The 15,241-nt window shown below is 36.0% G+C and overlaps 1 protein-coding gene across 1 annotated transcript in view; it reads right to left on the bottom strand.

Moving 5' to 3' along the window:
• LOC107702222 (kremen protein 1-like) overlaps positions 1–15,241 on the bottom strand; it is a 66,424-nt gene that overhangs the window by 18,906 nt on the left and 32,277 nt on the right. The window contains exon 3 of the mRNA XM_016504469.1: positions 10,038–10,129. Coding sequence (XP_016359955.1) covers positions 10,038–10,129 — 92 coding nt within the window. The remainder of the gene's footprint in view (positions 1–10,037; positions 10,130–15,241) is intronic.

The raw sequence follows: 15,241 nt of genomic DNA, 5'->3' as shown, positions 1-15,241 counted from the left end.
CAACCTTTTTTCCACTGAACACAATACATTTTGTTTTTGAGCAACATACAGAATATTAGGTACAGTAGAATTTGTTTATTTTTTCTTTGATTTGTTTCCTAAAAAGAAGAAAAATAAAGACTGACATCTTTATTTAACCTAAATCTGTAATTACAGTTATTTAATTTTAGTTATATAATTCATATACATATCATTTACGTATATCATTTCATATAATTTAGTTATATAATTTCATATACATCATTTGATTTAATAATAATAATAATAATCAGGGCTCAGTACTTGGCTTCTCTGTCTTCTCTGTCTACATGGCATCACTAGGCTCTGTCATTCAGAAACATGGCTGTTCATATCACTGCTATGCTGATGACACTCAACTCTACCTCTCATTCCATCCTGATGATCCGACGATAGCTGCTCGCATCTCAGCATGTCTAACAGACATTTCTTGTTGGATGACGGACCATCACCTTCAACTCAACCTGGCTAAGACAGAACTGCTTGTGGTTTCAACAAACCCATCACTTTATCAAAATTTCACCATCCAGTTAGGCTCATCAACCATAACTCCTTCAAAAACAGCTAGAAACCTTGGAGTTGTGATTGATGATAAGCTGAATTTCTCAGACCACATTGCTAAAACTGCCCGGTCCTGCAGATTTGCTTTATACAACATTAGGAAGATCAGGCCCTTTCTTTCAGAACATGCAACACAACTCCTTGTTCAAGCTCTTGTTCTAACCAGGCTGGACTATTGCAATGCTCTCTTGGCAGGTCTTCCAGCCACTTCTATCAAACCTCTACAATTAATCCAAAATGCCGCTGCAAGATTAATCTTTAATGAGCCAAAAAGAACGCACGTCACACCTCTGTTCATCAATTTGCACTGGCTACCAGTAGCTGCTCGCATAAAATTCAAGGCATTAATGTTTGCCTACAAAACCACCACTGGCTCTGGATCTAAAAAAAAATAAAAATTCCCTTGCTACGTGTACTGCGTACCGAGACTTGTCATTTGCATTTACATATTGTTGCTCTTTTGTTAGTTTTGATTGCTTCTATTGTCCTCATTTGTAAGTCGCTTTGGATAAAAGCGCCTGCTAAATGACTAAATTTAAATGTAAATGTAATTTTGTATGAGTAATTATTTTAAAAAGCAAATCTTTAAGTACAATCTTTATATTTTTGTTATTAAAGTTATTACATTTTGATGAAAGATTTTAATGACATACATTATTTTTCTTTGGAACAACATGCACTGAGGAATCGTTCACAAAAAGACCTAGAATGTGTTACAAAAAGCAAATAGGGTCAATTTTTATTTCATGTTGTCCAGTGCTGTTATTGTTAACCAAAACTATAAACAAAACATTTTTGTTAATTCAAATAGAAAAAAATTAAAATATTTGATGAAAAACTTTTTAAAAAATTAGAAATGTTGTCTTGACAACTAAATATAAATTTCAGCTAAAGTACTAATATGGCAAAAATAAAACTGAAATAAAAATAAAAGCTAAATAGAAATAGAAATAGAAAAGCTAATACAAAATATTAATAAATACTGTAATAGTATATTGAAAATACAAAAGAAAGAGAAAAAGAAAACAAGGAAACAATGAAAGGTAAAAAAGAAGAAAGAATATTTGAATTAATCAGCAGAATAATTAATACTAGGTGAAATGTTGATATTCATAACCTCAAATGTAATATTTACTCCAGCTACGGGGAAAAGTAAGTTCTGTGGGTCACTGAAGTATCAAATCAATTCATGCAACCAAAATGAGAGTTTTTACATGTGAAGGAAATACAGTATTTATTTTAATCAAATCTCTCTCAAGATTCCATTTACGGTAGATTTGATGTGAATTTATATAAATTAACTAAAAACAATAAATCATAAACATGTTGAAGTGACCAGCCTGTGCTCTTTCATAACCACATATAGCATGCACTTATCAATAACTTTCCATTTCAAGCCCAGATCCTTAATCACAAGACCACCAGAACTCATGAATTATCCCAGCTGTCTGCTTTCTCCATTAAGCCTCTTCTGAAGAGTGGCAGCTCCACTCTCATCTTCAAAAACTCTACAGAGACAGTAAATTCCACTGATATTCTCTTAAGCGCTCTAGAACTGGCGATATTGTTCAAAGCAGAAACTATGGTCTCTAGCCTTATATTGCACATCATATCTCAGCTGCGGTGAGTCATCCGTGCTTTTCACAATTTAGATTTTCATTATTGCAGGGCTTTATGGGGGTGACGCAAGAGTGATAGACGTGTCACAAGTCTGCTGAAGCGGAGAGGCAGACATAATAGCTTTCAAAAGGAGAGGGAGAGAGAGACTGACAAAAGGAAGAAGGAAAGAAACACCCAGATAACAAACACAACAACATCAAACGCTGCACTTCTTGGCAAATGCACTTGGCAGAAGCAGCGGATAAGCATGTCTGAGAGGGCCTCCTCTCTCTCTGTGTTATTAAAATAAGGTAATTACAGACATAAATTCAGATGACATCTGGGGTGCGTTTTTCCTCTTTCTTTTTGCAGAGGATTGTGGGTGTTTCTTTTTTTCCAAAATACATTCATAAGTTCTTTTCTGTGCCACACCCTGCTGACACTGCCAGGAACACTTTTAGTCAAGAGCTGAGATACACTTTAGGGAGAGGGGCTGAAATAATAAAGAGACGTCTTGTTATTGCTAATAAGACAGTCTGTCTTTCTGAATGTTTCAGCCAAGCATTTCAATTCTGCCATCATTTGTTCACCATGTTTCAGAAGAATGATTCATTCATTAATCAGACATCGCAACTGCTTCTGGATGTGTAAATGCACCAAGGAGAATTTGGGCATGGCAAGATGTCAACATTTTCAGCAAATAAAGTTAAAATTTTATTATGTTCATCATACAAAGCATGTATGTCTCTAGAAGTTGTGCAGACTGTTTCTATGAGACTTTCAAGGTGCTTTAAGCTCCTGTTCCAAATTCACTAAAGTACATGGAAAAGAGTAATCAGTACAAGAGTGATCAGTTGTGTATTGCAGAAAACAAAGACAGTACATCGGTTTTGGAGAGTAAGGGGCCCATTTACACGACAACGTTTTCAGCCAAAAACGGGAAAACATTTTATGCGTTTTGACAGTTAGTTTACACAACAACGGCGTTTTGAGGACTGAAAACGCATATTTTTGAAAACAGGTTTCAAAGTGCAAGTTTTTGAAAACGCCACCATTGTCGTTTCCATGTAAACACCCAAAACGGGAATCTTTGAAAACACTGACATCATGCGCGTGCGTAGTACGTGTTAGGTATGTTAACATATTCGCAGTACATGTTGATTTTAAAGGCAAGCGCGAACAAACATACACAACAGTGGCGGAGTACATGGTACTGTTGTTGCTGTTTAAGAGTTTGCTAACGCTTCTTCAGCAAAGTGTAGATTTACTTCACCAATATTACAACCAACAGCGGAGACGCATCATATACACACAGCAACAGGTACTGTTTACTAACAAGGTGACAGCGCCAACTACTGGCCTGGCATACGTAATACAGCGTTTTTGGCCATTTTCGCAGATATGTGTAAACGTGAATCTTTTTGAAAACGTTGTCATGTATACGTGAAAATGTTTAAAAACGCAAGGGAAAAACTTTTCCGTTTTTGACTACATCGTTGTCGTGTAAACGAAGCCTGAGTAAATAATGGCAACATTTTCTTTGTTTTTGTTTTTTTTTTCCGATTAGAAAACGATATTAACAGTCTAATTTTTGTGTAGTCCACATACACAAACCCACACACACACATCTCCCACAACAACAAAAGGTTTATTTCACAGATGTATTCCTCTGGCTGTCACAACACAAGTTCATTAACACATCTACAGTCATGTCAACACCTTGGGCTCTCAAGGGGTGTTCACACTGACAGCCATTTTATTGCTGGAGGTCACTTAGTTGCCGTATTGTTGGTTGTAGTAGGCGTTTGCTTTAACAGTACTGGTGGGCTGACAGTATCAATGAATAAATCAAAATCTCTTGAAATGCCCACGATTTCTTATTATGCCCATGTACGTGGGTAGACATATAGAACAGTGGTCATATAGAACAGTGAAACTGCTCACAAACTTCTACCCCATTTCCACCAACTGTTTTTTTTTTAATAGTCAATGTTGATACAGATATTTAGGGAGCAAGATGCCTAATGACAGATAAAATAATATCAGTCATTCATTTTCTTTTATTAAAAAAATATACTAATGCACTAATACAATTTAAATAATGCTATATCATTAAATGTAATGATAGCAAATAAGGTACACATAAAATTAAATTAAATTAAACCTGAATTTACATTAAAAGTTAATTTACATTTTGCATTTAATAAACATCTATTTACTCAAAAGTAAAAAAAAATTATAAATTAAATTAAAAATTAATTTACATTTAATCAAAATTTACTCAAAAAAAATCTTTGAAAGCAAAAGCATCACAGGAAGTCTTCGATCTTATTGGTAGTTGCCGCATCCCATTGCTTCTCGTTTGCATAAAGTTAAACTTTCTTCTACTTGACACATTGCTACAAACACCTACACTTCATGTTGCTTCAAATTATTATTTCAGATTCACCGCTTTTGGGTAGAGGAGGGTTTTAAACACCAGCAATTATCTAGTTTTAGTGCTGCACTTCACAGTTTGGTGTAAAACACTTATAAAATGACTATATTAAGCATCTGGGGATTGGTGATTTGTTGGTAAATCATTCAAAAGAGTCCTCGCATCCTCTTTTTTGCTTTTGGATCTCATTGTCTGTCATTAATTCTGATACTAAAGTTGTTTTCCTGTTTTGGCAGGCTCCCTCCTGTTACAGACACACTTAACCAGCCCAGAGTACATGTGGTTTGGTTTAACTTGTTTCTTCTTCTTTTTTACAATTACGACAGCTGGATCTACAGTGCAGCTTTGTTTATGAGGCAGGCGTTTCTGACTGAGCTTTTGTTTGTGTTATGCCGCACTTTACCCATGACCCCTGGATCTATCATACATGTAGCAACTGAGATTTATACTGGGAGAGAGAATGAGTGAGAATCAAAAGAACAAGTCAATGGGGTCGTTACAAACATCTTGAGTATAAATCTTCAGTTGGAGTATGACATGCAAGGAACACAAACAATACCAAAGGCCCTTTAACAGGGGACACATGAGCCCTGCTGCGCAACTTCACGGCATACTTTCCCATGTTGTGCATCTGCAAGGTGGCGGGCACATTGCACTAGTCGTGCCTGAGGCCGTGTTACAACACAATTGAAGCTAAGATCAATGCTTTTCACCGCCACGGCCTTCAGGGAGTGACTGCATGCTTAATTAAAGATTGAGGGAGTGTTTTCAGAGGGCAGATGAGTGAAACAACAGTGAAAAGAGTTCTACAGATCTCATCTCTCATCCCTCGCTGGACCGGCCCAGGGTCATGAGCTACAGCGGCCCAAATAATTTAAAGAGACCGAAGGGAATACAAAAATATCACCTGTCTTTGATCTCCCAAAACACAAGAGGGTTCATCAACATCCGCTGAGTAGGGAAAAAAACAGACATTTGTGCTTTGTTGTTGTTAATGAAGATGAAGGATCAGATATTAAGAACAATTATATGTATTTCATCAGTCTGCTTAGTCAGTCATGAGATAAATTATGTCATGATAGAGGAGGGAATTCATATAACCATATCTGTGCGTACATTTGAAGAACACAGAGGAAAAATTAGATCTGCATTCGAGTCGCACACGCAATCATCCACTGAAGCAGATGAATCAAAAACAGCACAACCAGTGTAGTCTGAATCCTGAACAATTGACTCTTAAGAGTCCGTATTTTTTAGGGAATCAAAAACATACAGCCCAACCACTGAATGAGTGACTCTTATGAGTCGGTTCTTTTTTTTTTTTGAATCAAAAACATAGAGCATATCCAGTGCAATCCAGCTCCTGAACAAAAGAAGCTTATGAGTGTTTTTAGTGAATCATTAGCATACAGTGTGCCCAGTGTATTCTGATTCCCAAATGAATGATTCTTATGAGTCGGTTATCTTTAGTGAATCAAACACATAAAGAGGTTGTACTTATTGTAAGGTTTGTTAGATTTAAATCAGTGTAGTTACTGACTGGTTGTCCATATGATAACATTTAGTTAAAGATACACTATGAGTTTTCACAGTAGCATTGTATAAATATTATCAAATTAATAAATAATAAAAAACTAAAAGAAAACACTATTGTATTAATACTACTGTATAAATTATTATTATTATTATTATTTTCAAAATATTTATTTTTTACAAGTACTAAAAGAATCATTAATGGAATCACTCATTGAACTGGAATTCAAAACCAGAAGTCAAAACCTGAATTGTTAGATTACATTCCCATTTGACAGTGTCAGTGTGGCACTGAAACCAGTCTTCTCATCTGTTATTGTGGAAGGTTAAAGAGCATATCCAAACATAACCTTGAGCCAATCATCACACACACCTGTGACTGATAACTGAGCATGATCATTGATTAAAGGCACTTTTAACAGATGCTGTTGTTGTTCACTTTAAGAAAATAAAGGAATGCAGCTGGTTCTCTTATGATTCTCACTTGACTCTTAACCATCCCAGTTATTTGGCACCAAACCTACATGCTGAATATTTGCTTACTATAAAAGATCAGAGTGAAAGTAAACATGTCCCATCATGTTAATATGCACATTGAGTGATTTGAATCAGTGAATCAGTTAATTGCCATGTCTTTGTAATTCTTTGTGGAACTTACTAGCAATTTCTGAGTGAAAATTTTTCAAAGTAAATAGTTTAAGTGTATCAGCATATAAATAAACATCAAGCCCCTCCATTACAGACAAGAAGACATACCTGTAGTTTTTCTACATCCCTTTTCTAGATAATATGAAATAGTGCATAAATATGTGTATGCGTGTTGGTAAAAGAGACAATAAGTCTATAGAGACGGTTAACATGATAAGACATCTAAGACAAGTTGCTGTTACTGAGAGAAAAAATTACCTAAAAAGAACAAACAAGGGAAAAAATCTACCTCGCTCATACATACTGCAAAGATACTGTCATTTTGCACTTGACAGCGTGCCTAATGGAGATTGGGGTAAATTTTGTTCTTTCATCCCGTGTAACAAATAGGGAAACAGCCTCAGGTGCATGTACGCGTGTCGATTGTGATGCTACAATTGTGCCGACTGCTTTCTGATTTTACAACATAACGACTGCCTGGAGCTAAAAAGTCCAACAAATCGCCTTGCTTTCATTGCCAGCATTGTGGACATCGTGGCTTCTTGGCACCACCCAAGACCCAAGACCCATCTAATGACACCCAAACCGAAACGGGAGCATGTGGAGGGCTGTACTTGATATGGGCGATGCCCTGAAAGCTGATGGGAATCTGGGACATGAAAAAAAAATCAGATGGGTTACAAGCCGGTACACACAAACACATTTATGGTAAACCATACTCAAATCAGTGAGCCTCACACAGAAGACAACTGGCTGTGACAAACGCTGTCCTAAATTTGCCTGCCATTGAAGACAGTCTCAGCCTAGAGGGGCATTAGTTGGGTGGGCTTTGTTAGATCCACTCAGGCACAGAGATAAGGGGCATCCAGACAGATTAATGTGTGTATGGCACTTTTGGGAAATGGGTCAGTGAGTGTAATTGTGCTGGACAGTGAGTACGGCTCTTATTTGTTCAACTGGAGATGAAAAATTAAGCTAAAGACAAGCATCACAACCCTGAGATGGGCTCTAAAACTCTGAGAAGCAGGCCTCAAACTAGTATGGAAAACCAGAATGGAAAACATGTGACTGAAAAAACAACAACAACATCAAACTGATGGATGGCCAAACTAATTTTTTGTTAAATTTAAAACATAAAGTTAGAGATTTTCAAAAACACCCGGGATGGAAAGGATGGAAGTGCAGTCTTTTTAGTATAGCATTCATCCATGTAGTTTAACTTTCAGCCAATGAAAGATTGAAAATACACTACCATTCAAAAGTTTGGGGTTGGTAAGATTTTTTAATGTTTTTGAAAGAAGTCTCTTATGCTAACTAAGGCTGCATTTTTAAACATCAAAAGTACAGTAATATTGTAAAAATTTAAAATAACTTCTATTTTGATATATTTTTTATGTGTAATTTATTCCTGTGATGGCAAATCTGAATGATCAGCGGCCATTACTTCAGTCTTCAATGTCATATAATTCTTCAAAAAAATAATTCTAATATGCTGATTTGATGCTCAAGAAACGTTTCTTATTATTATCAATGTTAAAAACAGTTGTGCTAATATTTTTGTTAAAACTGTGATACAACCTTTTCAGGATTTCTTTTTCTTTGATCTTTTTTTCTTTGATCAATAGAAAGTACAAAAAACTGCATTTATGTTATGTAAGTCTTTACTGTCACTTTTGATTAATTTAATGCATCCTTGTTGAATAAAATAATTAATAAAAAAATAATTATTCTTTCTTTGAATGGTATAGTGCAAGTCTTTAAAAAAAAAATGGGTTGTGAAAAATTAGACATCATGAACTAAGGACAATAAAACAATATGATATTTTGAACTGACTGTATTTTCCGTCCCTCACTGCATTAACCTCCTGACTACCAGCTATGGAGTTTTATCCACTGTAGAGGACATTATGTTTTAGCAATTTCTCTGAGACGTTACATGTCATAGTTTTATGTCCTGTACAGAGCACATTCAGGGCTTGTTCATATATACCAAATGATTTGATGTTTCACCATGACCACTCCCTCTCTTTGGTCTTTAAAAATGGCTGACAGTCATTTAGTGATCAAATGTAACACCCTAGTGACATGACATGTTCCCATGAAAGAAAAATCCAATATAGCTGATGATATGGCCAAATACTGGACAAGTCAACTACTTTGAATTATACTTGACTGCATTTGGTCCTCACAGAGATACAAATGATACATAGGGTTGAGATTCACTGCTCTAAACAATGTAATGACATGACAAAATACTAAATTCACAAAACTGTTTTTTCCTGGTAGTCAGGATTAAATGACTTTGTAAACACAGATTCCCGAAACAATTTAAGTATATCAAGCATGAATTGCTTCAGTGGTCATTAAATGCTTTTTTTTTTTTACTTTTTAAAAATTGTATTTATTTATTTTTTAATTACATTATTTATTTTTTATTAACTGAGCTAAATTAACATTTTAAATTGACCATCCTAATTTATACATTTACTTATCATGAATGATATATTGAGAAGCTGTAAAATTTACAAATGTACTGGAAGTGAACTTCAGACTAAGCTCTACTGAGATTGATTCCTGGTGTATGCCACAGCTGTACAGTTTTGTATTCACACTCTACCCATCCTGTGATACTATGTGTCAGCTCTTGTTTATGGGGTGTGATTAGTGAGATGAAACTGAGGAGCAGGGGCTATCAGATTACACACACACACATTCTGTTTCTCTGCCAGTACAGTAGAAAACACGCTTAGTGGGATTATACAAATCTGACTGACAGGAAAATGAGTTAGTACTCGTATACACATGCACACACATACATGCCCGTGAGACACACACAGAAAGACTTACTCCCTAATACAAAGAAAGAAAGAAAGAAAAAGAAACTGTCTGCACTGATTATATTAAACAATGTTGAATACAGGTTAAATGATTATTTAATTAATTATCAATCTAATGCTTTGAGGTAAACACATACTTTCAGTACACACACAAACTCTTGTACACGTTCTCTAGGTGGAGAACGCAAAAACATCAAGTGATGACAAGCACCACAAATATCTGTGCATGCTGGGACAGTGTGATTTCTGATGGAGCAATTAGAGTCCTTTCCAAAAAGGTGGATTTGCATATCAGTTTTATAATCCAGATGATGGGAACTCAAAGTTTTTTGGCCTAGTTCCTAATTTAGCTTGTGCTCATTGTTTATTGTCATTTCTATGTTATTTTCACTTTAAACACTTACTTTGACAAGTCGGAATATCACAGTATTTCCAGTAGATTCCATCCTCGAGATCTGCAATGTAACACCATGGCCGAACATCTCCATCTGGGTTCCTGTGCGAGAAAGACAGACTGTTAAAATCACTGTTAGGGAAGTGACTTTGAAGCCACAAACTTTTTGAACTAAAGTAGTTCAAAAACAGTAATTTCCCCTTTTGAAAAAGTAGTTTGCTACAATAGAAGCTACTAACAAACTTGTGGCAATTTTCAGTGATTTTGTTTTTTCTGTAGGTTACATCTTTACGCCAGTAGGTGGCGACAAATGACTTGTCTTTATGGGTGAATCAGTGACTCATTAATTCAAGTGATTTGTTCAAAAAATTATTCAAATGAATCAGTGATTTTTTTTTTAACCAGATTATTTAAATGAACTCGCTTGTTTCTCTGGCGCATAAGGTCTATACTACTGTTCCAAAGTTTGGAGTCTGTAAGATATGTTAATATTTTTGAAAGAAATCTCTTATCCTCACCAAGGCTGCATTTGATTAAATATACAGTAAAAAGAGTAATATTGTGAAATTTTGTTACAATTTAAAATAAAATGTTTCTATTGAAATATATTTTAAAATGTAACTGATTCCTCAGCATCATTCTTCAATGTCACATGATCCTTCAGAAATTATTTTAATATGCTGATGTGGTGCTCAAGAAACATTTCTTCTTATTATCAATGTTAAAAATAGTTGTGCTGCTTAATAGGTTTGTGGAAACCGTGATACATTGTTGTTATTGTTCTTTGATTAATTGAACGCTTAAAAGAACAGCATTTATTTGAAAGATATATATATATTTTGTAACATTTGAAAAGTCCTTATTGTCACTTTTGATCAATTTAATGAATCCTTGCTGAGTAAAAGTATTAATTTCCTTAAAAAAAATGTAATAAAAAAATTGTACCAACTTTTGAACGGTAGTGCAGCTTCTTGCTTCTTGTGAAAAAGTAGCTACACTTCTATGAAAACAACTGAAAGATTGTCACGCTACTGAAAAAATGTCAAGTTAGTAGAGTCGCTGCTTTTGGTTAGTTACTGCAGATAATTTAGTTCAAGCGTAGCTGTCACTAAAGAGAAAAGCCTTTTAAAGGGTTGTCAGCCAGACAGAAACACCCCCTACAGCGGCAACCTATGTGCTTTATTGAGCCTCTTTCTCTCCCCCTGCCCTGTCCATCCAAGCATGTCCACCTCCAGGTCGGCGTCTACGAGAGGGCCTGACGAAGGGCTTTGTTCCTTTCCAGACAGTGACCTGCGGAGTTCTCCGGCTTTGTTTGCTTCAAAACCCCTTTAAGCTCTCTGGTGTGTACTTTAAACCTTGATGCCCAAACCCCAAAAAGCCTTCAAACAGGGTATTGATTACAACCGCACAGCCAGACGAGGCAGTGATTGGTTGATTTCTTCATGAACTGAACATTCATCATAAAAAAGTCTGACCGAATCCCCCTTCACATGCACTACAGGTGCCCACGCCATCAGAAACAACGATAATTGCGAGAAAAGCTATTCTTCTTGTCTTTTAGGAGTCACAATGCAACATCTCGAGCTCGACCCTGAGTCGACAGCTATCTGATTTCAGCCATTGTGAGGTGGAATCAAAAGGGTGTGCCACGGTCTTTTCTTCCCCTATCAAAAACACTTTCCAGCTTCTCTTCTTCTCTCTTTACAACAGGAAAGTGTATTGAGTGAAGCGTCTTTTCATGTGCTTTCTTTTTTGTGTCCGGGGAAACTTAACCTCAGCTTGGAGTCAGCTAAACATCTCCCATTTTCCCTCCTTTTTTTCTTTTCTGTTGAGGAGAATGAGATCTGGCCTGCTAACAAACCAGTCTGGCTTTGGAGCCGAGTGTGTATTTCGACCATCAAGATCAACAAACCCCTACGGCCTGATGGGATTTTCATTATGACTCAAGTCAAGTATAATGGCTATTTTGCATAGCTTTTTGAATAATGTATTCTCCTCTTCAGGAAAGACACCTGTTTGGAGTTGAAGTCTTGAGGGCAATTGAGGTTCAGTGGAGAAGATTAGATTATAAGAGGACTCTATCTTGTTGGCAGACATATATAAACATACTCATACATTGTGCCAGGTTTCTATATGGCTTTATTTGATCCAGGCTGCCTCTGGGGTCACACGGCAAGTACTTAATGGAACAGTTCACACACAAAAATGAAAATTTTGTCAGCATTTACTCACCCTCATGTTGTTCCAAACCTGCATAACTTTCTATCTTCTGTGGAACTCAAAAAGTGAAGTTTTGAAGAATAGCTTTGGACACTCTTTTTAATGAAAGTGGATGAGAACTGGGGCCCGCCAAGCTCCAAAATGACAAAAAAGTACCATAAAAATGGTCCAAACAACTCATATACTACATTCCAAATCTTCTGAAGCCATGTAACAGACGAAATTTAAATTGTTATGCACTGACAGCTCTTCTTGGCACGTACTCTAAACTGTGAACAAATTGTTCTTCTGAAGTGGATCTTTTCAGAATCAGAATCAGAATCAGAAAGAGCTTTATTGCCAAGTATGTTTGCACATACAAGGAATTTGTTATAGTGTCACAAGCTTCCAGTACACGGAGACAACAACAACACACAGATAATAAAAATGATCATTTTCAATGAATCAGCTCACAAATCTCAATGATTCGTTCATGAACTGGACTGGACTGGTCCTTGAGTTCAACTCAGTAACTCAAACATGAGTTGGCAACCATTAACAGCTCACTGGAGGGGAAGATGATGAGTAAATAACAACTGAAATTCTGATCTGTTCATCATACAAAACCATATCGTATGATATTGTCTGTTTACAACCCATATGAATTACTTTTATGATATTTTATGATAATTACATTGTGATTCTGAGTCCTTTTTGAAGCTTGAAAGCTGTGGTCCCCATTCAGTCAAAATTTCTCTTTTTGTATTCAGTTCAAGAATCATTCAGTTTTAGAATGAGATGTGATGAGTAAATCATGGCAGAATTTTCATTTTTTCCATTAACTAATCCTTTAATTCATCTGTTTAAAAACCTTTAATCAATCACCCTCCTTCCCTCAAGGGTGGAAAGCATATAGCCACAGAAAATGCAGGGCTGCAGTTCCAGACCAGATATAATAGGTTGCTTTGATCACCAAACGCAGACCTGTTTGCCCTCAAGACTCCTCAAATGTGTGGATGTGTACGTGCTCATGTGTGTGTGTGCAAGAGTGTACTTTACGATGATAAGTGTGTGTGTGTGTGTGTGTGTGTGTGTGTGTGTGTGTGTGTGTGTGTGTCCGGTTAATCCTGCAGGGTCAAGTACCTTCAGTGAATGAGTGAAGAATCTCAGGGCCTTTCATGTGTTACCGTAATGACGGGGACATCATCTGTTCGGACTGGTTAATGGGATGGGGAATTACCCCTGCCTTTGGAGATTTATAACCTCCTTAAGGAGATGGCAAGACTTTAGAACTGCCCCTAGGAAACATCAACCATCACCAGAGAGATCTCACTTTGTGATCACTCTTCATATTGTGTAAAATGTCACATTATGTAAATACACAATTTTATATGTTTATACTGTGTAAACAGCCAGTGAAAGTCCAAGACCACATTGAAAATCTGGGTCTCAACATCTAAAACCTAAATAAAGAAAAAGTTTTTTAATTCTGAAAAAAAATGTACAATGAAACATGGAGTAAAATGAGTCTATAATCAGATTTGTGACACTGATCATCTGAAGTCTTTGTATAGATGGTACAGATGTGCTTGCTTTCATTGAAGCACAAGATGCTCTTCGGAACAAATACAAAAGAGGAATAGATCAAATCAATTTTTCACTTCAATTATCATTCTGACAATATAATTGGTAAAGTAAATATTTGTATTAAAATTGAAAGAAAGAAGCATTTTCATTAGTGGTCTTGCACATTTGGCTTCTTTCTTTCATTTTCAATTGTTTCTTGTAGACAGCAATGATAAGGAGAGCAAATAGAGCCTCTTGCTTCTCAGATATTTTCCCTGAGCAAAGTTCCTTAGTAATTTCCCGTTTCTCCTCTAGAGTTTCAAAACAGATGAGATTTGCTGAGATTTGATGGAGATAGCAGCAATCAAAGTCTGTGATTAATATGGACTCAAATGTTTGTCATTAAATTCTCCCAAGAACAAATTATTACCAAATTATGGAATCCATCTCTTAAAGGGACAGTTCATCAAAAAATGAAAATTCTGTCATCATTTTCTCACCTTCATGCCATTCCAACCCTGTGTAAAAACAATTCTTCTGCAGAACACAATTACAAGTTATTTTGAAGAACATTGGCAACTTTGTTGCTAATGTATGAACAAAAACACAATTCTTTTCTCAAAAATATCTTCTTTTATGTTCCACAGAAGAAAGTAAATCACACATAAATTGCCACAATTTTTATTTTACAGTTATATAATCTTACTGTCTACAATTTTAATTTCCAAAAGTATTTTAGGAGAAACACCTGAGGCAAAGTTGATACTTTAGAAACAACTGAGGATCACCATTAAGTCTTCTGAGCTATGTAAGAGCAACCTCTGCGAAATATAAATTTCTTCTGAGTAGATGAAATCATCAGGGATCTAAGAAATACAGAACTATGAGTTGGCATCGGTACGCTTTGCAGCAAGAGATAAATATGTGTACTTAAGGTTGATATTTTTCTGTGCAGTTTTTCACAAACAAAAATAGAAGGCTTTCCACGATGACCACAAATATCATTGCGACACTAAATGTGATGTGCAAGAACAATGTGTCGAAACGTTATGGTTTATTGCAACACTCTCTCGCTCCTTTTCACTTTTCTCTTGCTCTAATTTGTTACTAGCCATCTGAACTGAGAGAAAACCAGCTGTTCTTGTCTGGCCTGCGTTCAAACGCTTCTCTTTAATAACCGCTCTCCATGCACCATAATCATTAAATTTATGATAAACTTTTAAAATTCTGGCATAGAGCTATTCATAAAAAAACTGGGATTCTTTAACAACAAAAGCGTGTAAAATCTATAGTAGGGTAAGACTGAAAATAGTTTTTTCCTGAACGCTCACCTCAGCCACACTATTAGCCCGCTGCAGCTTGCCAGTATCCAAAGCAAATATGAGCAAGGGAAATTTGCCTAATATGCTCAGAGCCATGCTCAGTCAACATGGCAAACATATGCTACAG

The sequence above is a fragment of the Sinocyclocheilus anshuiensis genome, unplaced genomic scaffold (genome assembly GCF_001515605.1).
Source record: "Sinocyclocheilus anshuiensis isolate Anshui unplaced genomic scaffold, SAMN03320099.WGS_v1.1 scaffold582, whole genome shotgun sequence".
Taxonomy (NCBI): domain Eukaryota; kingdom Metazoa; phylum Chordata; class Actinopteri; order Cypriniformes; family Cyprinidae; genus Sinocyclocheilus; species Sinocyclocheilus anshuiensis.
The sequence above is the reverse complement of the archived record's forward strand: the minus strand, read 5'-3'. Positions and strand labels throughout refer to the sequence as shown.